Source organism: Mesoplodon densirostris, chromosome 4, assembly GCF_025265405.1.
Source record: "Mesoplodon densirostris isolate mMesDen1 chromosome 4, mMesDen1 primary haplotype, whole genome shotgun sequence".
NCBI classification, from domain to species: domain Eukaryota; kingdom Metazoa; phylum Chordata; class Mammalia; order Artiodactyla; family Ziphiidae; genus Mesoplodon; species Mesoplodon densirostris.
In genome coordinates this window covers 33,047,873-33,071,913 of record NC_082664.1, presented here as the reverse complement: position 1 = coordinate 33,071,913, position 24,041 = coordinate 33,047,873, and the positions used below count along the sequence as shown (strand labels likewise).

Genomic DNA, 24,041 nt, shown 5'->3' with positions numbered 1-24,041 from the left:
TGACCAACAGTAACAGGTGTTTTCCATCTCTGATGTCTGTGATTCATTCTGCACAACTGCCTGCACACCCAGGCGTCAGCACACGGGGGCTCCTGGAATCCAGCGCCCTACACGCTGAAGTGCCCACTGTGTTCTGGGCGCCTGGGCAGCCACACACGGAGACACACCTCAGCGACAACCTGCATCCACAAAAAAAGAGGCCCTGCCACCTTAAAAATATTAACGCCTCACTGCAAAGAACACACACACGAGCGCGCGCGCACACACACACACACACACACACACACACACACACACACACACACACACACACACACACACACACAGACCCCCTCCCCCGTGTGTCTCTTTCAGACTAGGCGCGTCTCCGAGGGCTGGATTGAATGGGCCCGTCTTTGTCATTAATCCTCCCCTCCTTCAGGCGAGCCAAGCTTCTTCCGGGTCAGCGACAATCACCGCCAACCCCAGCAGGCCCTCGGTCCCCCACACCGCTAGCCCCGGAGCGCGCGAGGGCCAGGTCGCCACCGCCCGCAGGTTGAGGGAGGGGAGGAGGGCGAGGAGGAGGGCGGGCGGCGCGGGAGTCGGGGAGGGAGGGAGGGAGGGAGGAGGGAAGGAGGGGAAGGCAATCCGAGGAGGAGGAGGAGAGAGCAGCCTCCCGCAGCTGGCGAGGAGAATGGGAGTGCGGGACGGCAGACCGCCGCGGGGTGTCACGGCCGCGGCCAAGCTTGCCAGGCGTGGGGCCGGCGCCCGGCGCTTTTAAACCCGGGAGGGCGCGGCGGCGGCGGCGGCGGGCGGATCGCGGCGCGCGCTGGGCGCCGGGTGGCGGCCGAATGGAGAGGAAGGGCTCGGCGGCCAAGGGGAACCCGAGCCCGCCGGCAGCCGGCGAGGCTCAACGGCCGCAGCCGCCTGTGTGCGTCCCGGGCGGCGGCGGAGGGACCCCGGCGCGGGGCCAGGGTGGCGCGGCTGCGGAGCCAGCCGAGTTCATCCGGCGAGCGCACGAGTTCAAGAGCCAAGGGGCGCAGTGCTACAAGGATAAGAAATTCCGCGAAGCCATCGGCAAATACCACAGGGCGTTGCTGGAGCTGAAGGGGCTGCTGCCGGCCTCCGGGGAACGGGAGCGGGACTCGCGCGCGGCCTCCCTGGCCGGGGCCCCCAACCCCGGGAGCCTCTCGGAGGAGCAGAGCAAGACGGTGGAAGCCATCGAGATCGACTGTTACAACAGCCTGGCAGGTGAGCCGCGCCGCGCCCCCGACCCCTCCTCCCCCTGCCCTCCCGATCTCCCTCCAGGCGCCGGTCCTGTTCCCCAGCCCCGGGCCTCCGGGTCACAGCCGACCGCCGCGGCGCGGCGCGACGCACACGCCCCCGCTGGGACCGTGCCGCTCTGGGAAGGAGAACCTGGGAGGGGGGAAGCTTTGGAAAAAGTGTGCCTTTTAGGATTATACCTTCCAAAACTCGTTGTCATCTCGCATTCCTCCCCCGCATCCTCGTAAATCTCGCCTATAAATAACTGGACAGAGAAATGGGGACCCAGCCGGCCTGGCGGCGACTGCTGCTACTACTACTGCTCACCAGTGGCCCTGGGTCCAAATGCGGGCAGCAGCACCCAGCGTGGGCCACCCGCACCCACCGCATGCCCAGTGGCTACTTGCCTCAGGGATCGTTGGCACCAGAGCTCGCTCTCACCTTCCCCGCAGGTGACCGCATCCCTCTGAGTCAAGTCCTTCCCCAAGTTCCTTTGGCCCCAGTAGCAAAGGGCAGTTTGCTACGATGCCTTCAGCATCTCAAGCAAAATGGATTCCAAAATGCACTTTCTTCTCTCTGAGCTCTGCTGGGGCCCGGGTTGCCAGGTGAAGAGAGCAATCTCAACGGAAAGCTAGTCCGAGGTTGGGCTTGAGCTGTGCTGCATTCTAGCTCTCCTCCCTGCCTCGCTCCGTGTAGCACTGGTTCTCACACCAGCTAGCTGCTAGGCTTGAGGAAAAAGGAGCCCTTTTATTGGGATAAGAAGGTGAGGTATACATTCCCGAGTACACTTTGGGGATTAAGGTCAAAGTCGGGCGCAGAAAATTTTAAAGTCTCTAAAACCGGAGGAGTCGGAGTCACTCCAGGGTCTTCATGTGAGAAAGTGGAAGATGTTGGCAGAGGCAATGGCCTTCTATTTGAAAAACACTCTCTCTCCTCTTCTCCCACCCCAGCTGGTGGGATCTGGGCAGGATCCAGCTCCTCTGGCCAGATAAAGGCCATCACTCCTAATCCTTAACCCTTGAAGTTGCCTAAACTAGCTCTGGACAGTTGTAGCAGAGTCAAGTTGGGAGAATGGGTGTGGTTGGGGACGGTGGATTTGTCTGGGGCCAAGACAGTTGGGGGATGAAAACAAAATGTATGGATAATTCTGCTCTGTTCCTAAGCGCCAGTCAGTTCTGTTCCCTTTGAGATCTCTGGCGCCAGCCTACCTCTGCCTTCCCATAGCGCCATGTCCAGTGTCATCTTTAATCAGGCAAAGCCCAGGCACTTTGTAGATTGTTAAGTAGTTTACAGACTTAAAGGATTAATGATAATAGTAGTAGTAGCGATTGTGGAAATGGTGGTGCTGATAGCAGTACTAGTAATAACAGCAGCAGGTAAAGTAGTAGGAATACAGCATAGATGGACTATTTCAATCCATCACAAGGTACACCATGATTCCCTTTATTTCCCGTAAGTCTCTGGCATATTCATTACTGCCTGATGAATATAAAGGGCAGAGTGGCCATGGGTGGAGGAGGGGGCACTCTGGATCACTAATGCAGTGATTTCAGAGTGGTAATAGGGTCTTATATGTAGTGTTTTCCATGGGCATTCTAGGGTTGCCCCTCACCCCATGCTTTGGCTGCCGGCCGATGGCTAGCATTGCCTACTTTCTACCCCAGAAGTGGTTACATTTCCAAGGCGAAACCAAAGCTGTGTCCTTGGTCAGGCCAGCCCACTCAGGGCAGGGCTAAGATCTGGACGGCTCCTCCACTTCCATACCCACCCCTCCACACACTTTGGAAAACTTTAGTGGTGAGAGAATGGAAAGTAGCAATGGCAGATTTCCCCCTCTGCTGCCTTCTCCGGTGCTCACCACTTATTAATATTAATAACTTGTGGATTACAAAAGTAATGCTTACCTATAAAATGTCTTTTCGTTTGGAAAATACAAAATTACCTTTAATCCCAACAACCTAAAGAAATCCATTGTGATATATTTCCTTCCTGTATTTTTTTCTATACCTAAACATAAACTGCTTACAAAGCTAACGACCTCCTGTATCCTGTTTTTATTCCCACTTGCCATTGTGTCAGAGCATTTTTACATGTCACTAAAATATTTTAGTGAAGATTATTTTAAATGGCAACCTAAAATTTTTCAATGTGTGTTTACAATGAGCATTTGGTGGAAAGAGAAAGAAAGATGATCACTGTTATTGCTGTTAGAACCAGAACAGTGCAGCGTGGCCCATAAGATAATCTACGCCGCCCCCACCGCCCGCCCCGTGCCTGATTAAAGGGAGGAGACAGCAACTGCAAGTTTGTTCCAGCAAAAAGGCAACTGGCCCTTCCACTGGGGCTGCAGTGCTGGCTGAGCAACCCAGTGGGCTTCAGGAGAGAGCAGTCTGAAGATGTTGGTTCTCTCAAGGATCTGTCCTTCCACACAGCTGGGCATAGAGGGAGAGGTTTGGGGTTTAGAAGCAACATGAACTAGCCCAGAAACACCTGGAGGATTAGGCTGTGTTGCTAAGGGCATCTCAGCACCAAACAAAAGACTATTATGAGGCTTCGGGGGAAAACCTAGGTTCAGTGGACCCTTGCACTCTGAATGGAAGACTCCAAGAGAACAGTAAGGGGGCAGTTAGAATCTGCTAAGAGATGTTAACCTGAAAATCCATTTGGATGACTTGAGGTGACCACTTGAAGGGTGTGCAGGCAACGTGCAAGGTGCCTGTGGCTGTGGTCTGTTCTGGCTTGGAGTTCCTTCTGATCAGTAGGGATCTGGCCAGGGGTGCAAGACCCCCAGATTTGATTTTGCATGTCTTATTCTCTAAGAAATTCAAGGAAGGAAATGAGAAGCATCTTCTTCCTTCAGAGTTTCTAATGACTTTGATACAATGATTAGAAAAGATATTCTGCCTGGGAAGATGTAGACATGTGATTATTAGCAAGGCTGCAAAAGAAGCATGTACTGGCCTGTCGATCAACTCCCACTGACCTTGAACAAGACACAGGACTCCCGTGGGGCCTTGGAATGTTCTGTGCAAAACCTCTTGAAGGACAGAACCTTTTGCTTTACAGCTGTTCCTGTGAGGCTGTAGTGGCCCCAGCTGGGTTTGATCAAAATGTTGCAATGCATGACTCTGTTGGTATTTTCAAATGGTGTTCAGGACTCAAATGCTCACAGTGGAGATGGGTGCTGACAGGCCATGGCATTGGATCTGAAGGCTAGAGGAGAGTCAGCTTATGTCCCTATTCCTGGCATACCCTGTGACTTTGTATAAGTCCCTACCACATCATTTTACCTCCATTTTCCCATCCATTTAGAGCTATGTTTGGGCGGGGTTTGTTTTGTTTTGTTTTGTTTTTTACCAAAGGGGCAGATAATATCCATTGATGCCAACTGAAAGTCCCAGGACAGGGGAGTGACAAGGCATAAAGAAGTCACGCAAGAAAAAGGCCTGGATGGGAGCCAGCTTTATCAGTGCTTGTGGACGTGTCTTGAAGCCATGGGACCGGGGCCAGCTACATAATTTGTGAGGCCCAATGCACAATGAAAATGTGGGGCTCCTTGTTCAAAAATGCAGGAGAAAGTTGTCATTAAAAGTTTTAAAAGATAAAGTTTTTCCCCTTTCTTTCATGGTTTCTCTCTCGACTGGAAATGGAGTTTTTATCTGCTATTTAATGTCATTTCAAGAAAATTACTATTTTAAATTATTGGCATGAATTTACTATTCATCTTTATAGTGTGCAATGCCAGTTTTAAGTGGAAATATAAGAACACTTAACTGGTATATGAAATCATGTAAGTTACACAATTCACGTTTCGTAGCTTGTACATGCATATGTAGTTTATTCTTAACTGGAACCATGGAAATGCTGACAAAACGAACTCAACTGCTTTTATTTCACTTTTTATATGCATACGTTATAGGTGCCCTTTCTACCAGTCTTGGCTTTCTGATGAATAAGGAAAGGAAAAGGAGCTATTCCATACTCCTACCCTAGTCTTTCCTCCTCTGTCATCATTTTCAGCATAAGTGGTTGGCTAGTACAGGACACTTAAGCAAGGAAGGATGTGATGGGGTTTTAGGTTGTTTTTGTTTCTTAGAACACTATTGCTCTCTTTCTGTGTTTGAAGCAATTTCTGGGTTGAATGGAAAGCCTGGCCTCTTTGGGCTGTCAATGTGTGTGCTTACTTAGTTATTGACCTAACCGTCTTACTTATGCTTGTTGTTGAACTCCCCTGCATTGTGGATCCACTGGAATTCTGTGCTCATGGGGCATCGTGAATGCTATATACTACATGGGCCTGCAAAGAATAGTTGTACCTCTGTCTTCTGCTCAACTTCATGCTCCATTATCCAATCGGGCTTCACTTACAAAACACAGTTTCAAAGGTAGAATAATTAGAATTTCAAGAAGTCAACAGCAGAGCATTAAACCAAATACAAGGCCCTTTTGAGCATGGGTTTTATGTGACTGCACCCTTAAAGCTGCCCCTGCAATGGGACAGACTGATGACTGTCCAGAAGATGACTGAGCGTATACATCTAAGGTGGACAGAATTAGATATAGACCCTGAGGCAGATTCTAAGACAAAAGGTACCCCACAGAAATTGGTGTGGGAACCAAAGAACCAAGCAGGAAGATGGATAAATTACAAACACAAGAACTCAGTGAGAAAAAAAAAGAGGTCAAGAGCTAGAGACAACCTGGTAGCCAGAAGATGAATTGTTGGGATAAGAACTGGCAAAGGAGGGGAAAGAAGAGGGGCTTCATGCTAAGATGCTCAGCCAAGATACTGCCATCTGGATGGGAGAGTTTGACTGGCCAAGTCATTGTTAACCTGAGGCTGTTCCTCAGGCAGCCCCTTGGCCAATAAATCTTAAGCTTGTAAATGTGGCTTCAAAGATCATCTTCCAAGAAAGGATGTGAGAATTGAAACTTGTAGAATGCTTTCAAGGAGAGAATATTCTGAATGTAGACTTTGGGCTGAGTTTCTAAAGTGAATTCTGAAGTTCCTTAGTTTTACCTGCAAAAGTAATGAGTTGGGTGGCTCGTAGCCAGAAACTGTCTAAGATACCTTGAAGTAAGAGTCCCTATAGCCAAAAGGCATGGGAGTGCCCCAACCAAGGCAAGGGGACTTGGCTTCAGGATGGACAGGAAGGCCAAGATGTGGAGCAGCCAAAAGCTTCACAGAGCTTCACAGGTTGGGAGTGACCTTCAGATGGGACATTCTCTCCTGCCAGCTCTTCTCTTTCGTCACCAGGTTGTGCCTCCTCCAAAGAGCTAGGATGAAAGCCAAATGTTTCAACCAACCAGCCAACCAGCAATTTCCTAATTCCCAGATATTTGGCTTTGGGAAATCAGATGTCCATGCTGGGACCAGAGTTTCCCATTATCACCAACGAGATTAGTGTGGTCCATTCCTAATTACATAGCAGCAAGCACAGCTCTAGCACGGACAGTGGTACCAGACATTTAAAAAGCCAAAGATAGGGGAATTCCCTGGCAGTCCAGTGGTTAGGACTGGACTCAGTGCTGTCACTGCCGGGGCCCTGGGTTCAATCCCTGGTCAGGGGGCTAAGATTCCGCAAGCCACGAGGTGCAAAAACAAACAAACAAACTTTTTAAAAAAGCCAAAGATAATACGACAGAAGATTAAAAGAGTTTAGTCTTCCTCATGGTGTTCATATGGCCTTGAAATGATCATAAGCGTGTAAAGCTCATTATCTTCCTTTTAAACATACATACACATTTTCATATCAGCAATGAAATGATGCCATGTCTGGTAAGACTCAAAACCAACAGTTCCCAAATATTTTTAAAAAAGAAGCAGGATGTAGGAGCTATACTCAATATTTTGTAATAACCTATAAGGGAAAAGAATCTGAAAAAGTATGATTATATATATATATATATATATATATATATATATATATATATATCTCTGAATCACTTTGTTGTACACCTGAAACTAACACAACATTTGTAAATCAACTGTACTTCAATTAAAGAAAAAGAAAAAAAAAGGAAGGGGAATGTGTAGTGCCAAGGAGAGCTGACTTGAACTAGAAGAATCCTGGGTTGAAATATATCCAAGTGGACCTTCTCTTCTCTTTCAGCCAAAAGGAGTTTAAAACAGCACTGAAATTACAGACAGCGTTTACAGAGAGGAAGCTTGTGGAGCACAGGTTTCCCTTCCACAGTGTGTCTGTGGGAAAAGAACAAAAGTGCTAAGGAAGTGCTAACTAGCTAGCTCGAGAGTTATGGAAAACCAGAATTACGATTTCAGATTTGGTTATGACTCTATACCTTACAGAGGTGTGTGAATTTCCTTGTCAACATTACCACCTTGTTATCAGCATAAGCTTAGGTACTTCCAAAAATAGGGATACTCACCACTACCTATAGTGACTTATTTAATAACCACCACCACAAAACAACTATAATAATAATAGCTGTAACAATAATGGTAGTTAAGACTACCATGATGAGCCCAGCTTCTGGCGCCCAGTAGATGTTCCATAAATGTGTTTGAAAGGAGTGAAAATGCTTATCCCAGCATTTGTCTCATATTAAGGATCCAAGAAATTCAATCATTTCATTAATATTCATTGAGCAACTAATAGGTGCTAGACGCTGGGCCTTGAGGGCTGGGAACACAGGAGTAAACATAAAGAACAATGTCACTGCCTTTCATGAACTTACATATATACCTATATAACTTTGTGAGAAAGAAAACTCAAGCTGGAACATTTAAGTCCCTTGCCCATGGTCACACGGTAGTAATGTGACAAACTGGGATTTCTCATCTGCCAGGTCTGTAATTCCAAAGCCTACAGTCCTAACCATTCACCCCACGACCTCCATCTTTAGAAGTTTCTTCCTTAGGTACTAAAATTTGCCTCCTTGAAATTTCTATCGATCCATCCATATTCTATCTATCTTTTGAAGCCACAAAAAATACATCTCATCACTGTAACAAGGAAAAGCCTTGACACTTTTAGGGCAACTCGCTTGCCCATCCTCCAGTCTTGTCTTCTGTAAGTTATTCCTTTTACCGTGATTGTGCCTTGTGTGATTAGGATTCCCATTCCATGACCATCCTGGGTGGTTAAGGGGAAACCGTCCTGCTCTCTGTAACCAGGTTCTATGTCACTAGGAAGGTGACCTGAGAGGAATGAGAATCTGATGAGTCATAATTTCTAATGAGCCTAGAGGCTTACAGAAGCCCCACTCATACCTCCCCCTAGTTTTTATCCCCTTTGCTCCAGAGTGTGTGAATTTCAGTTAAGAGGTCTTGAGAAATTTAAGTGGATGTGTTAAGAGTAGGAATTCATTTCAGCCATTACTTCTCAGTAACCAGTTTGTGGATACAATGATGGGAAATGACCCATTAGAAGAATAACATCTGGACTTGTCCAGATGCATTACTCCAGACCTGGTCAGTTTTAATGTCATGAGAGTGATGATACCATCATTTAAAAATATGTTCTGGTTTAAGTGCTAAACGAGATTGGACACAGTATTATTCTGTGTGGCATGGAACATTTTCTCTCCTAACATCCTGTAAAGTAGCATTTATTTTTTAGTTTGTGTTTTTATGACTGGCTGATAAGTTCTAACTTTGTGAGCCGAAACCTCATCTCCCAAGAAACAAAAACAACCCCTCCCCCAAACCCAGCAGTAAATAGACCAGTTGGCCCTGTGTCTAGTGGGACGGGAACTGAGGGAGACTCGTGTGACAGCTGGTGACACATTCGCTACATATGTGAACTTAATCTGGTCTTGAGTTTCCTCACATATTAAACGGGTATAATCATGCCAGCCTGACTCGCAAGATAAGGGTGAAAAGCAAGAAGATAACGTATGAACGTACTTTATAAACGACAAAGTATTAGAAGTGTAAATTATCCTTTTAAGTGGGCAGGGATATTTAGGAGAACAAAAAAAAAGAATAGAAATAAGAAGTGGGAACTGGGGCTTCCCTGGTGGCGCAGTGGTTAAGAATCCGCCTGTCAGTGCAGGGGACACGGGTTCGAGCCCTGGTCCGGGAAGATCCCACAAGCCGCGGAGCAGCTAAGCCCGTGCGCCACAACTACAGAGCCTGCGCTCTAGAGCCCACATGCCACAACTACTGAGCCCGCGTGCCACAACTACTGAAGCCTGTGCGCCTAGAGCCCATGCTTTGCAATAAGAGAAGCCACCGCAATGAGAAGCCTGCGCACCACAACGAAGAGTAGCCCCCCTCACTGCAACTAGAGAAAGCCCGCCCACAGCAATGAAGACCCAACGCAGCCAAAAATAAATAAATTTTTTTTAAAAAGTGGGAACTCCCCAATGAAGGAAGTTTCCACCTTTAATTCTAACAGTTTTAAGACAAAAGGGATACTCGAGTAGTACCTACTAGGAAAACTCTCTTGATGCGTGGTTTCTGAATTAAATATCTATTGACGCTGACTCTCCCATTCTGTTTCAAACGCACACAAAAAAACTGCTCCCCAAATGCACGTACTCCACCAAAAAAAGCACTTGCTAATACAGTAAAACAAAAGTGTTTCTGATGAGCAGAATGCGAGCAATATTCTTTGAAAGTCTTCAGACATCCCCATCAGAGACACAGCGGAAGCGTGACTTGGTAAAGAGTGACATGGTCAGCAAGTTCTGTCTCTAACTCACCAGCTGCCTTGGGTCAAGGAATTTTACCTCTTGGGCCGTAGTTTTCTGATGTCTAAAAACCGAGGGTTGGAGTCCAGGATCTCAAAGGTCCTTTCCAGCTCTGGAAAGAATAATTCTCCATTCTGTCTGAACTGGGTGGCCATTACCCAGCATGGGAGAGTTCTATGTGGACTGATAGAGACCAGTCTCCAAAATCTGTTATTACGTGAAAAGGCAGAATGCAAAACAGTGTTTATTTGCTTTGTGTTTAAAAAAGAAAAAAGATATAAACGAGCATCAACATATACTCTAGTACAGTACTTGCTTTCAAGAAGATTATCTGAAATTATGCAAGTGAAGCTGTTCACTTCACTTGAATAGGGACTGGGCAGAGAAATTGGGGAGAGACTTTCACTTTTTTTTTTTTTTTTTTTAAGATTAAGACTTCAGGGCTTCCCTGGTGGCGCAGTGGTTGAGAGTCCGCCTGACGATGCAGGGGACATGGGTTCGTGCCCCAGTCTGGGAGGATCCCACATGCCGCGGAGTGGCTGGGCCCGTGAGCTGTGGCCACTGAGCCTGCGCGTCCGGAGCCTGTGCTCCACAACGGGAGAGGCCACAGCAGTGAGAGGCCCGTGTACCGCAAAAAAAAAAAAAAAAAAAAAAAAAAAAAAAAAAAAAAAAAAATTAAGACTTCATTGTTTTTAGAGCAGTTTAAGGTTTACAGCAAAATTGAGGGGAAGGGACAGAGATTTCTCATATACTCCCTGCACCCATACATGCCTAGCCTCCCCCGTTATCAGCACTCCCCACCAGAGTGGTACATTTGTTACCGTTGGTGAGTCTACATTGACACGTCATGATCACCAGAAGCCCACAGTTTTACTTCGGGGTTCACTCTTGTGTTGTACATTCTGTGGGTTTAGACAAATGTATCATGACGTGTACCTGTCCCTGTGGTTCCACACCGAGTGCTTTCACTGCCCTAAAGATCTGTGCTGTGCCTCTTTACCTCTTACGCCCCACCCTTGGCAACCACTGATCTCTTTACTGTCTCCATAGTTTGCCTTTTCCAGAATGTCCTATAGTTGGAATTATACAGTGTGTAGCCTTTTCAGACTGGCTTCTTTCACTTAGTCATATGCATTTAAGGTTCCTCCATGTCCTTTTTTAACTTTTTATTCTAAATCTTTCTATAGCGCATGACTTTTCTAAGTATATGCATTATTACTTTTATTTTTTAAGAAAAACGATGACAGGATTATCTGTGTAGAAAGATTATGGGTAGTTCTGCTTTCTTCTTTTATATTCCCGAAGAAAACCTACCTTATACACATAATTTTTAATGCCGTTCTGGATATTATCTGTGCCTTGTCTAATCCTGTCAGACTGTAACACCAAAGATGTCAAGCAAACTTATCCCAAGCCTCAAACTTTCTCTTAGTATCCCATAATATGACTTATCCTTTCTGCAGTGCCCACCACCCCAATGCACACATAGGGCTGGATCCTGGCAGCATGGTACCCCACAGTAGGGGGACGCCCCTTTGGACTCAGTAGCACGTGAGTGACGGTTTGAATCTGCTGGTGACGCAGGGAAGCAAGTTGGGTCAGAGCTTGTGATACAAACTGGTCCTGAGCATTAGTGATGTGCTGCTGGTGTGGAGGAAGGGACTGTATAGGTGGTCCATGTCCAGGAGTCTTGTTGGCCCCTGAGTCTAGGAAATCCTACCCATCGGTGGCTCAGACACAGCACCCAGAAGGAAGCTCACTCACTCATCAGATCTTTATTGGGTACTTGCCATGGCTCTTCACAGCCCAAATCTCAAATCCACTGTGTTCTCCTCAAAACATGGCATGCGGTGTGGGAACAGGGTTCTAATCTAGAGTCTGCTGCTAACTTGCTCCGTAACTTTGGAAAAGTCACATCACTCTGAGCCCAGTTTCCTCATATGTAAACAATCGGTGTTGGGTCAGATGCTCTGTCTAGGAGTTTGAAGACCCTCTAGCTCCCCTCTCCCCCACCTTCTAGCCTCTCTCTCTGGAAGCAACCAGATTTAGGAAGGAAACAGGAAACAAGCTCTCCTTTGTTCCAGTTTACTGATATGTGCTGACAAATAAACATAAAGATCTCAACTAAGATTTCCAAGGTAACCTTGCAAATCTGAGGGTAAAACAAAGTAAATGGCAGTCTCCCAGGATGATAGAGTCAGACAGAGGGTCTCAGAGAGAAACCAGAGTAGGGGTTGGAAGCCTCTATAAAACATTGCCTGGGCCCTGGAATCTAAACTGATGGCACCAGAGATTACCTACTGCTGCTAGACCTTCTCAGATTATTCCAAAATTCAGACTTTGATTCTAAGCAGGCAGTCATTCACCATAAGAAATCTGGCAAGACTAGCTGTATTAGGCCAGGAAGTTCTGATGGAGGGAAAAAGAAAAAAAAAAAAGCTTTTAAGAAATGAACTGGCAGTGGCAGGGCCAAGAGTTTCAAGGAACAGTTGCTGGCTAAGCTATAGCATCTCAGAGAGTTGCCACCATTGACTCAAGACTGGAGAACCCTGAGGAGTCTGGGCCAGATCTGAGGATTTGGGGGATGTGATTCTAGGGCTACTGCTCATGCTGAGTCAGAACTGAGCTCCTTTCTTAAATGGACCTGAACCTCAGGCTGTAGGTGCCACTGGGTCATTGGAACTTGTGTGGAATTCTCCCTGATACCTAGAAAGAGAGAGAGAAGAGCTGTGTTCCTGTGTGTGCCAGTGAAGATGGGAGGGAAGAAAGGGAGCACAGAGGAATAGAAAACCTGTAGTGCAAGGTGGCCTGATGGAAAAGATCTTTACATAGTGTAAGAGGATCTGGGTTTGACTCCTGACTTCCCATCGACTCCTCCATTAACCTTGGGATGGTCCTAACCTTGACAAGCTTCTGTTTCCATTATAGCATGGGAGTAGTAGTATGCACCAAACAGGATTGTGATGGTGATTGAAATTAAAGGATACATGCATGCATGCCTAGCACAGTGCCTGGTACGTAACAGATGCTTAATAGATGATGGCTATGGGGACTTCCCTGTTGGCGCAGTGGTTGGGAATCCGCCTGCCAATGCAGGGGACACGGGTTCGATCCCTGGTCCCGGAAGATCCCACATGCCGGAGTAACTAAGTTCGTGGGCCACAGCTACTGAGCCTACATGCCACAACTACTGAAGCCCGTGCACCTAGACCCCATGCTCCGCAACAAGACAGGCCACCACAATGAGAAGCCTGCGCACTGCAATGAAGAGTAGCCCCCGCTTGGCACAACTAGAGAAAGCCCGTGTGCAGCAATGAAGACCCAACGCAGCCAAAAATAAATAAATTTCAAAAATATAAAAATAAATAAAATAAAATATTTTTTAAAAATAGATGATGGCTATGTGTAAATCTAACTCCTACTCCGGTAGGTACTATGGCGGGAAAGTGTGCAAGAGGGGAGGAGAAAGGACTCAGCAAAGGAAGCTATGGGGGAATATGGGAAGCAAGTGAGCAAAAGAGGGGTCACACCTTGCTCGCCGCCCCTGCACTGTAGCCACTTAAGAGCAAGTTTCAGCTCTTAAGTGCAGGGGAGGCAAGCAAGGTGTGAACCAACAGCCTTTGGTATGGATGTTTCCTACCTGGGCCCACGGGGCTGGATGAACAAGTAACCCATCAGGCTTCCTCTGAAGGGCAACTGACCTCCAGCAGAACCAAGGGCCTTTGGGCCCTGAGGTCTATGCCTGCTTCCAGCTTCTCAGGATATAAGGCGGTCCAGAAAACACCTAGAAACTGCTGGGTTGGAACTTCTTTGGTGGTGCAGTGGTTAAGAAACCACCTGCCAATGTAGGGGACACGGGTTTGAGCACTGGTCCAGGAAGATCCCACATGCCGCAGAGCAACTAAGCCCGTGCGCCACAACTACCGAGCCCACGTGCCACAACTACTGAAGCCCACATGCCTAGAGCCTGAGCTCCGCAACAAGAGAAGCCACCGCCATGAGAAGCCCGTATACTGCAATGAGGTGTAGCCCCCGCTCACCGCAAGTAGAGAAAGCCCGCGTGCAGCAAGCAACGAAGACCCAACACAGCGAACAATAAATGAATGAATGAATGAATGAATGAATGAGAAACTGCTGGGTTCTAGGCAGACATGTCTCTGGCCTGAGGTTGTGCAAGCGAGTAAGCCTCAGTTAGACGGTGTCTGTTCTCTGCCACTTTCCATCCTCTGCCCCAGGATTCTCTGACCCGTTCTTTGAACTGAACTAGTAGGGAAAGAACTTCGGATTCTCTCACAAGTTAGACCAGTTCAGAGTCTGAGAGCAGAGAACAAGGATGTTCCAAGAAGATAAGATACATGCTGTGATCAGCTGGGTTCCCTGGGGAGCTTCACAAGCAAGAAAGTTGACTGGTGCTCTGGGGAAAGGAGGCTATGGAGGAAGGCAAGGCCCCTGCAAGAGGGAGAGGCTGCTAAGCTGGCAGCCTCATGCCTGCTCTGCCTGTTCTCTTGTGTCTTATGCTGGTGCCAGTTTAATGAGCTGCCTTCCTCATGTCGGATGAGGAAAGCCCCTGGCTTGATCAGGTGTCCTGGGAATAAAAGCCCTAGCAGCCATGTCCCCTGGAGCCTCCTTTTAATCCTGCCTTACAGGCACTCCTCTGCCATAATGCCTGGAGTCCTCTCATGACCCTGGGTCTCTCCAAATTGGTGCTCCGTGAACAGCCATTGGTTTCTGCTCAGTAAACCCTTCAGAAGCCTTTACTGCATCTCTCCTCCCAGGTTCCCCCACCGCTCTTTTTGAAGACATAATGGGCAGAGGTGATTTTTTTTTAAATAAAATCACAGTTGATGAGAGTATTCTAAAAAAAAGATAATTTCTTCCCTAAGAGGAACTCTGATGCCTGTTATTACACATTCTTCACCCTGATACACACACACATACACACACACACATTTATTTTTTTTTATTTTTTTTTTTTTTGCGGTATGCGGGCCTCTCACTGTTGTGGCCTCCCCCGTTGCGGAGCACAGGCTCCGGACGCGCAGGCTCCGGACGCGCAGGCTCAGCGGCCATGGCTCACGGGCCCAGCCGCTCCGCGGCATATGGGATCCTCCCAGACCGGGGCACGAACCCGTATCCCCTGCATCGGCAGGCGGACTCTCAACCACTTGCGCCACCAGGGAGGCCCACACACATTTATTTTTCACAAGATTCAGGTTGTACTGCACATTCACAACTTTTTCCACCAATATTTTACACTAAAAACATTTTTCAGTGTCATTATTTTTCTACAGCATGACAATGTCCGTGTCATGTTCCATTATACCAATGCCCTGTTATTTATTTAACCAGTCTCCTACTGATGGATCTTTAAGTTATTTGCAATACTTTGCTAATACACATGTGCTGCCACAGAGAGGCCACAAAGGTGCTCTTTCTGCTACACGTGTGCCTGTTAACTAACTTACCCCCAAACGTATCTGGTTATGTGGTATTTGCCCTGTTGTCATGGAAAGATGGCAGGAGAGGCAATAGGAACAGGAGAGGTGTTGCTGGGGTCACAGAAGGCTGGAGGGAGAGGTGATCAGCACAGGAGAGGTATTTTTGAAAGTCTAAAAAGAGAACAAGATGGCATTTTGGCTTCTGAGATTTTCCCCCATCCTGGCTCAGAATTCCTTCCAATGGGCGTGACATGTGTCCCTGGCCAGAGCCAACAAGGTAAAGATACTTTCAGGCAATGGGTTTCTTCTGAATGTTTCTGGGTATATACTCACTGTCATATTCCAGATGGCCCAACTGGCCCTTCCAAAGTCCCACTTCTAACCCAAGAAAGGGTGTTAATGAAGACAAACAGTAATCCTGTCCTACCTTCTTCCTACTACTCCACTTCTCTCTGTGTATATACCGCAACGAAGTCGATAAGAGTTGGGGGCCATGGATGGGATAACTTGTAAGTATGCTGCTGTAGCACCCAAGTCTGCTCCTTCCCTCATGAACAGGAGCATGTGACAGGCACCAAAAGGCTGAGCTGACTTCAGCCTTTGGCATTACAACTCTCTTGAACAGATTTCGATATCCCTTAAAGGACTGTCAACATAAGCCTTTAGTTTTTAAGAGTTTTAGACTGGTTTTTCACTTGAGCTCTTTCAACTGCCACTTTCACAGCCAAGTAGTGGCCAACAGAGAGTGAATAAGAAGAATATAAACTCCTTGAAGATATCAGTATCTTTTGAATGCTCTCCATTTCCTTCCAAAGCCCCAGCACAGGCCGTGATGAATGAATCCTCATCGAATAAGTTTACGAAGAGCCTGTACCCAGGATCGTGTGGTGATGGTGAGAGGGATGCAGCAGCCCTTGAATGCTGGGGACATCCATGTGAAGAATTCAAAGGGTGGGAAACAAAGGGCAGCTTGGGAATGGTGTAAAGAGGCCTCCAAGAATAATGTTGCTAAAACAAAACAAAACAAAAGAAACACTTGGCAATGTTTATTTGAATCCAGTGTAAGCATGTGCTAGATTGGAAAAACAGAAATTAATGTGAATGGAATCAGGAGATTTAGCCCATGAGATAAAGCCAGATGATTCCTGGTCATGGGAACACCATCAGCAGTGATGGGGGAACTCTATCTAGGTGCCAGGCAGGGCAAGAATGATGTGAATGAAGATACTGCCACTTGAAGGGTGCTGGCTTCCTGAGTCAGCAGGAAGTTGTCATAGCTTCTCAGTGCCTTAGACTTGGAAAAGACCTTCAGGGATCAGTGAGTCCAGGTCTCTTTGCCCACCAGCTCTGCTGGAGTGGAACCAATGTGGGCTTGGGCTTAGACAGTCCTGGCTCTTTCCCTAAAACTCAAATGGCCTTAGCAAATCACTTAACTTCTTTAAGCCTCAGCTCTTGGAAGCAGAACTAATAAGACCTATTTTCCCAGAGTCATTGTCAAGGTCAAGTGAGTCATGAAACACTATATAAATTCTTGGTATTGCTACTTACTGAGCATACAATATGTGTAAACCAGTATGATGTAGTTTTGCTGTGTGAGGGTTTACAGATGCCCTACAGATGCTTGTCTGGAAAGCAAAGAAGTTATGTGTCATAAATAGCTGCCATGATGGGCATGAGCTGAGTCTGTGGCTGTAAAAAATGATTTTATTCATTGGAAAACAAAAGGGCCCACTTGATGACTGCACCTGTACATCTAGCCTCATTAGAAAAAGACCACCCTACATGTTCTGTGAAAGTGTTACCATTAGGGAGGGTTGTACTATAATTCACAGGTATTAGAAAGATGGTAACTTCTCAGCAAGTTAGAAATAGAGGGAAATTACCTGATCTTGATAAAGAGCATCTACCGAAAAAACTAAAGCTAACATCATACTAAATGGTGAGAGACTGAATGCTGTCCACAGCTCTTCATAGCAGCGTCATTCATAATAACCAAACACTGGAAATGGCCCAGATGTCCTTCAACAGACGAATGGTCAAACAAACTCTGGTATGCCCATACCATGGAATACTACTCAGCAATGAAAAGGAATGAACTATTGATACTTGTAACAGCTTGGATGCATCTCAAGGGGATTATCTCAAGATTATCCTAAGTGAAAAAAAAAGCTAATTCTCAACAACTTCATACTATATGATTCCATTTATGTAAAACTTTGAAATGATAAAATTTTAGTAATGGAGAACAGATTAGTGGTTGTCAGGGAAAAAGGAGGTGGGGATACAGGAGAGACATGGATGTAGTTATAAAAGGGCAACAGGATCCCTCCTGTGATGGAACTGTTCTGTAACTTAACTTTGGGGGTAGACAGAGGAAACCATGTATGTGACAAATGGTATAGAATTAACACACACACACACACAAATGAGTACAAGTAAAGCTGGAAAATCTGAATAAGATCTGCAGATTGTTATCAGTGTCAATATGGTAGTCAATATATTATACTATAGTTTTATAAGATGTTATCATTGGGGGAACTGGATAAAGGGTGCAAGGGATCTCTGTATTATTTCTTACAACTGTATGTGAATCTAATATTATCTCAATAAAAATTTCAACTAAAAAATAATACTGTTGGTGTTAGTCTGGCCAGCAGCAGCTGAGATGGATGTTGTTTCAGGAAGAAACCAGAGATGTGTCATGTCAGCCCTATTAGGATCACAGCCGACTCTCAATGGAATTGGAGATGCAGGTGGTTTTAGGACTTAAAAAAGAGAAGCCTTGGTGGAAACTTTGCACTTGGTTTTGTTTGTTTGTTTTTGTCTTTGAATGCAGAGACATAAGAGGGGTAGAGGGTCCCGGAGAGTTATATAGGAAGCTTCCAAATGAGATGTATACAGATAAAGTATACAAATAAAATGAGCACAGTTTGGTACCAACAGGGTCCCACAGTTGCACCTGGCAAGAAGCAGAACTCAAGCCTCAAAGCTGTCTAATGAAGGAACTGAATTAAAATTCATTATAGGCAGTTGAACATTCTAAGAGAGCACTGTGGGTAATGCTTAAGAGCACAGTCTCAGGTGACAGATGGCTTAGAATCAAATCCCGGCTCTGATGCATATTAGCTTTGTGACCTTTGGCAAGTGACTGAACGTCCTTGGGCCTTAGTTTCCCCATCTGGAAAATGGGCAAAATACTAGAACCTACCTCATAGGCTGTTGTCCAGATTAAATGAGTTAATGCTTAGAACACTCCCTGGCCAGTTCATGCTTGATCAAGGTTACCTGCTCTTACTCTTACTACCCTTCTGGGAGGATAGATGAATACTGCCTATGGTGCAAGGCTAGATGCTCCTGAGCTCCTCATGAAGCATCTCAGCGTTCTACCCTGTTTCTTCATTTCCTTGGCCTGGGCTCCTCTTCACCAGTCAGAAGTCTCTAATCACTAAGAAGGAAAGAACCCCAAATGTCACATGTTGACTGTCGGAGAACAGTTGTTTGCCTACATGTGCAGATTTCCTGGCTCTAGGGCATGGCTTTCTGGGACCTGTTTGCCCTTGTGGGTAATCCTGGGGCCTCCCATGGTTATCCTGGGCTCTCATGGTTTAACCAATAGATGTTCCTGAAGAAACGTACATCGAAAATGATAGAATGTAAAGTACTAGCTCAGGTGAGACGGCCCACCTGCAGGTGCTCACTGGGGACGTTTTAAAAATGTGGATTACAGGGACTTCCCTGGCGGTCTGGTGGATGAGACTCCACGCTTCCAATGCAGGGGGTGCAGGTTCGATCCCTGGTTGGGGAACTAAGATCCCACATGCTGTGCAGCTCAGCCAAAAAAAAAAAAAAAAAGACAGACTTAAGAAAAAAATGTGGATTACAGAGTTCCAGAATCTCCACGTTAACTAATGATGATCAGTTAGCATGGATGATTTAATGAGAAACACTGTGGGGTTCTCATCAGATGTCAGGGAAACCCTGACTTTTCTCAGCCTGCTCACAAGCCTTCAAGGTAGGGAGCAGCCATCATTACCTTCATTTTTACCCACTTCAAAACTGAAACTCTGAGAGGCGAGCTGTTTTAACCCAAGGATGCCAGGTGAATGCTGTTGCTGGGGACATTGTCTTATATCAACTAACTCAGAGGCACTGAAACTGGCCAGCAACTTCTCCATTAAAATATTTCCGTCTTCTCTCGAAGGCTCTTTCATGCCCTATAGAGTCAGGAGCCAGGCCTATTCATTCTCCTGCCACAGCTGGCTTTTAGAGCTCCTAGCTTTCCCAAATTATTAGGACTCCAGAGGAGCCCAGCAACTTTGGGTCTGTCTGCCACCCCATCCAAAAAGCTGTCAGTGAAATATCGTCGGTGGTACCTAATTATCCGCTCGTGATGAGAGAAGGGCTGAGAGCAGGCAGGAGGCAGCATTCATGTCTGCAGTTTAGGGATGTAGATGGGTGGGAGGAGGGTACAACCAACTGTTGACTCAGAGGCTGTCTAATCTATAAGTGAAAAGAAAATAGTCCCAGAACCCTACCATATTCTTTCCCTAAGCCCCCTTTTCTGGCTGCAAAGCTGCTTTTATCATGTTCTCTGAATATACCCACCCACCCCCGATGGGAAAATACACCTTTGAGCACACTTTTGAAAGGAAAACTGGTAAGTAAAACCAGGCATCAAACCTAGGTGTGGGAAACATTTGTGGCATGTGTGAGTTTATGTACATCCGAGACCATGAAAGGAAAAATGAGAAATCGGGGATGGGCTCTGCCCTTGCTGCACAGGTTTGGGGGCGGAGCATTTTTGCTGATCTCTGAATCAGCTCATGTCCACGGAGCATTTGCTGTGGGCCCAGCACTGCATCCAGCATGTGGTGCACTTTCTCACTTCATCCTCAGAACAGACCGGTGAGTTCGATAGAGTTGCTGTCTTTATTTCAGAGATGAGGAAACTAGTCTTAGAGAAGGGCCAGTCACTTTCTAAGGCCGCATAACTGGCCAGGGGTAGTCAGGATTAGAACCCAGGTCTGCCTTACCCCTAAATTCTTCATCTCCCTTAGAAAGTAGACATCTCTTTGTGCAAACTGGGGTTTTCCCGTCTCCTTCCAGCTGTCTTCTTTGCCCTCCCCACAACCCAGTGAAATAAAAGCAAGCCAAACATAGATTATTTCTGAAATGAAGATTCCTAGGCGTTTGGGAGGGCCCAAGGCCCTAAGTAAACAGCCACTGTCAAGGGGAAAGATCTGTGTGTTACGTGGCAAAGGCTACGCAGACAGTCACACACCCTGACCTAGTAATTGTAACCCTGGGATTATAGGTTATATTTAACATAAACAAAACCTCCATGAGTATATTTATCATAAAGTTACTTCAGTATCTAAAATGTAGAGGCAACATAAATGTCCAGAAAAAAAAAAAAGAGAGAGAAATCAAGAGAAGAAAGTTGTTTTCAGAACTCTGAGTGTAAGCATTTGTGTACAAAGAGAGGAAAATCAGTACTTTTATGGAAAGGTAAAATTGGGTGGGTCATAGCAGTCCTGGATATGAAGCCTAATAAGTAAAAATACCCATCATTTCACTGCACACACTACATTCCCATTGCTCTGCCACAGAAAGACCCTCTATCATTTTGCAATATATACAAACATCAAATCACCATGTTGTACACCCGAAACGAACATCATGTCATGTCAACTTTGCCTCCATTTTTAAAACCTTTTTTCAATTTTTTTTTGTTGTTATTTTTTATTTTCTTTGGCCACACCGCATAGCATGCGGGATCTTAGTTCCCCGACCAGGGATTGAACCTGCACCCCCTGCAGTGGAAGTGCAGATTCTTAACCACTGGACCGCTAGGGAAGTCCCTACCTCAATTTTTTAAAAAAGAATCAAGATGCTAAAAAAAGAAAGAAAGACCCTCTAAATTACCCTCCAAAATATATCTGACCTATTCTTGAAAATTGGCTTTAAATTAAGCTGTAGTTTCCTGCACTGTGTATAGGATTCAAAATGGAAATTTCCTCTGATGAACATAACACGTTGCTGGGGAAACCACATTTGACCAGTGATTTCCTAAAGAACTAGCATTTATGAAAATCAGTTTTTGTGCCCAGCGCTGTGTGGAGCATATAACATACATTAATTACTTCATTTTATCATCACAAGAGTCCCTACAACATAGGTATTATTATCTTCATTTAACACATGAGAAGAAGGAGACCGAGGGAGACGAAGTAACCTGACCAAGGGCCTGGGCTAGTGCGTGGCAGAGCTTGGATTCCAGCCTGGGGCCGTATCTCCAGATCCAGCACTGATGTGCAGCCAGAACACCCCAGAACTATCACAATCCCATGTGCCTATTCAGTGTGGTTAGGACCTATACCAGTTGTTAAATATCCTGAATGTCACCTCTATCCTGATCCAAGCTCTTTCCACTTGACTACTATGCCAACGCCCCTTGAAATCAATTTGAAAATGGGTCAAATAATTTGGTTTGGGAAAATTTCCCCCATCCTGGGCCCACTTCCCAAAGAAATGACCAGCAAGGTGTATTAGTTTCCTAAGGCCACCATCATAAAGCGCCACAAACTGCATGGCTTAAAATAACAGAGAAACACTCACAGTTCTGGAGGTTAGGAGTCCAAGATGAAGGTGTTGGTACGGTTGGTTCCTTCCAAGAGCTGTGAGGGAGAATCTGTTCCAGGCCTCTCTCCTAGCTTCTGGTAGCCTCTGGCATTCCTTGGCTTGTAGGTGGCCATCTTCTCCCTGTGTCTCTAAACATCGTCTTTTCTGTGTGTGTCTGACTCTGTGTCCAAATTTCTCCTTTTTATACGGACACCAGTCATACTGAATTAGGGTCCATCCTACTGACCTCATTTTGACTTGATCACCTCTATAAAGACCCTCTCTCCATATGGGATCACATTCTGAGGTGTTGAAGATTAGGACTCCAACATACCTTTTTGGGAGGACACAATTCACCTTCGAACAGGGAGCAGCCTCATGAAGCAGGTTCCCCCTCCTCACTCCTGGCCCCAGATGGGTCTTTCTTTCCCTCCCATCCAGCCCATGCTTCCCTCCCATCCAGCAGGTAAGGGCAAATGGTAGTGAATCAGCTGTCAGAAGAAAACCAATGGCTACATGAACTTGGTCTTCCTTCTCCCATCCAGTTTCCTTTCATCTCATGCCAACAAGTGGCGTTTTGCCTGGACTGTCACCATGCCCTGCATGCACCAGGAAAAACAGAAACAAAACAGGTGCCAGAGCCAGGAGAGCCTGACGTGTTTTAGCCTGACGTCTCAGTGTGGTTGCCTTGAGGAACATCAAACTTATGATTTCCTCTGTCTCTGTGTGTGAGTGCTTGGGGCTGTTTAAGTTGCTGATTCTCTTTCTCCTACTGAAGAGTCCTCTGCGGAGCTAAGAAAGCCTGCCAAGCCCTTTTCATAAAATCATACCCTAACCACCTAAGGTTGGCAATGGAAGAGGAATCTCCACATGGGAGGAGTGACTGAGGATTCACCGCCCCAATTTTGTCCTCCAAACTGACCTTTCTCTTGTAAGTTGCACTGGCCACTACTGCTGCCGCCATGTTAGGCTCAGGGAAGGCAGTTTCCCTTCTAGCACTCCTTTCCAAGTATGAATGGAAGCTTGTCCTAATTCTCCACAGCCTGGCTGATTCCAGGATGCAGCATTTATTCAAACTTGTCAGAAGACCCAGAGACCAGAAAGTTCATAATATTTCTCTGAAAAGAGCTTCTAGATATGGTGGTCTGGGAGCCCGGGCCCATCTCCATATGTCCACTTTGGACATGTCTCCCCACCGGGCATCTGCTGCTTAATAACTGCATCTTTGAAGCCAAATATACACTCAGAGCCGAGGCCATGGACAAGAACAAGCTCCTTTTCCATCCAGCCTGAGGCCTGCCTTCCCAGGTCCACTGTCGCCTAAGCTGGAACTGGCCAACAGTGGCGGTGCTTACACCCTTCAGGGAAGATCCTGCCCCAGAGCCTTGGCTTAGGAAGACCACATCCGAACATAATCCAGTCTCTGTGCCAAAACAAATCTCCACATAGCAGAACTGTTTTAGACAAGCCCTTCAGTCGCTGCCCCACCAGTGCTGATTGTCATCTCCAGCAGAAGATGCCTTGCCAAAAGTAATAGAACAGAAGTCCTTTTGAAGAGGAACCAGTGAAACAAGTTCATCCTTCTATTAAGTGGCGAACATTTATATTCACAGGCTGTTAGGTGGAAACGGATGGTAAAGATTACTCAATGAAGTGTGGGCCCCTCGTTTTTACTGAGGCCCCGAAAGGGAAAGTGATTTTCCTAATGTTGGCTAATGGCAAAGGTGGGACAAGGATCCAGCTCTTCTGATTCCCAGCCCAGTACTCTTTAGAATATTGATCTGTGCTGTATAGTAGAGCACAGAGACTCATATTTTAAACCTTATTTCAAACGGAGACCAGGTTGCTGCCATGTGGAAGAAAACTTGTGGATCATCAGTGAACCCAAAATGGCAATCTAGGATCTCCTGGGATGACGGGATCTAAGCACATGAGTGTAACAGCAGAGGGGACATATTTCAGGGGTTCCCTAATGCAAGTCAGTTCTGACTCCTGGGTGCCGCTTGAATGAATCCCTTTCTCCTGCCTTTCTGCCTTAGCTTGAGTCAACCGAGTCACCGTCATTTTATCATCCAAATCCAC

At 46.3% G+C, this 24,041-nt stretch overlaps 1 protein-coding gene across 1 annotated transcript in view; it reads left to right on the top strand.

Moving 5' to 3' along the window:
• Positions 1-622: 622 nt before the first annotated feature.
• TTC9 (tetratricopeptide repeat domain 9) overlaps positions 623-24,041 on the top strand; it is a 35,123-nt gene continuing 11,704 nt past the window's right edge. The window contains exon 1 of the mRNA XM_060095920.1: positions 623-1,230. Within this exon, the coding sequence (XP_059951903.1) occupies positions 831-1,230 (400 nt within the window). The 5' untranslated portion in view covers positions 623-830. The remainder of the gene's footprint in view (positions 1,231-24,041) is intronic.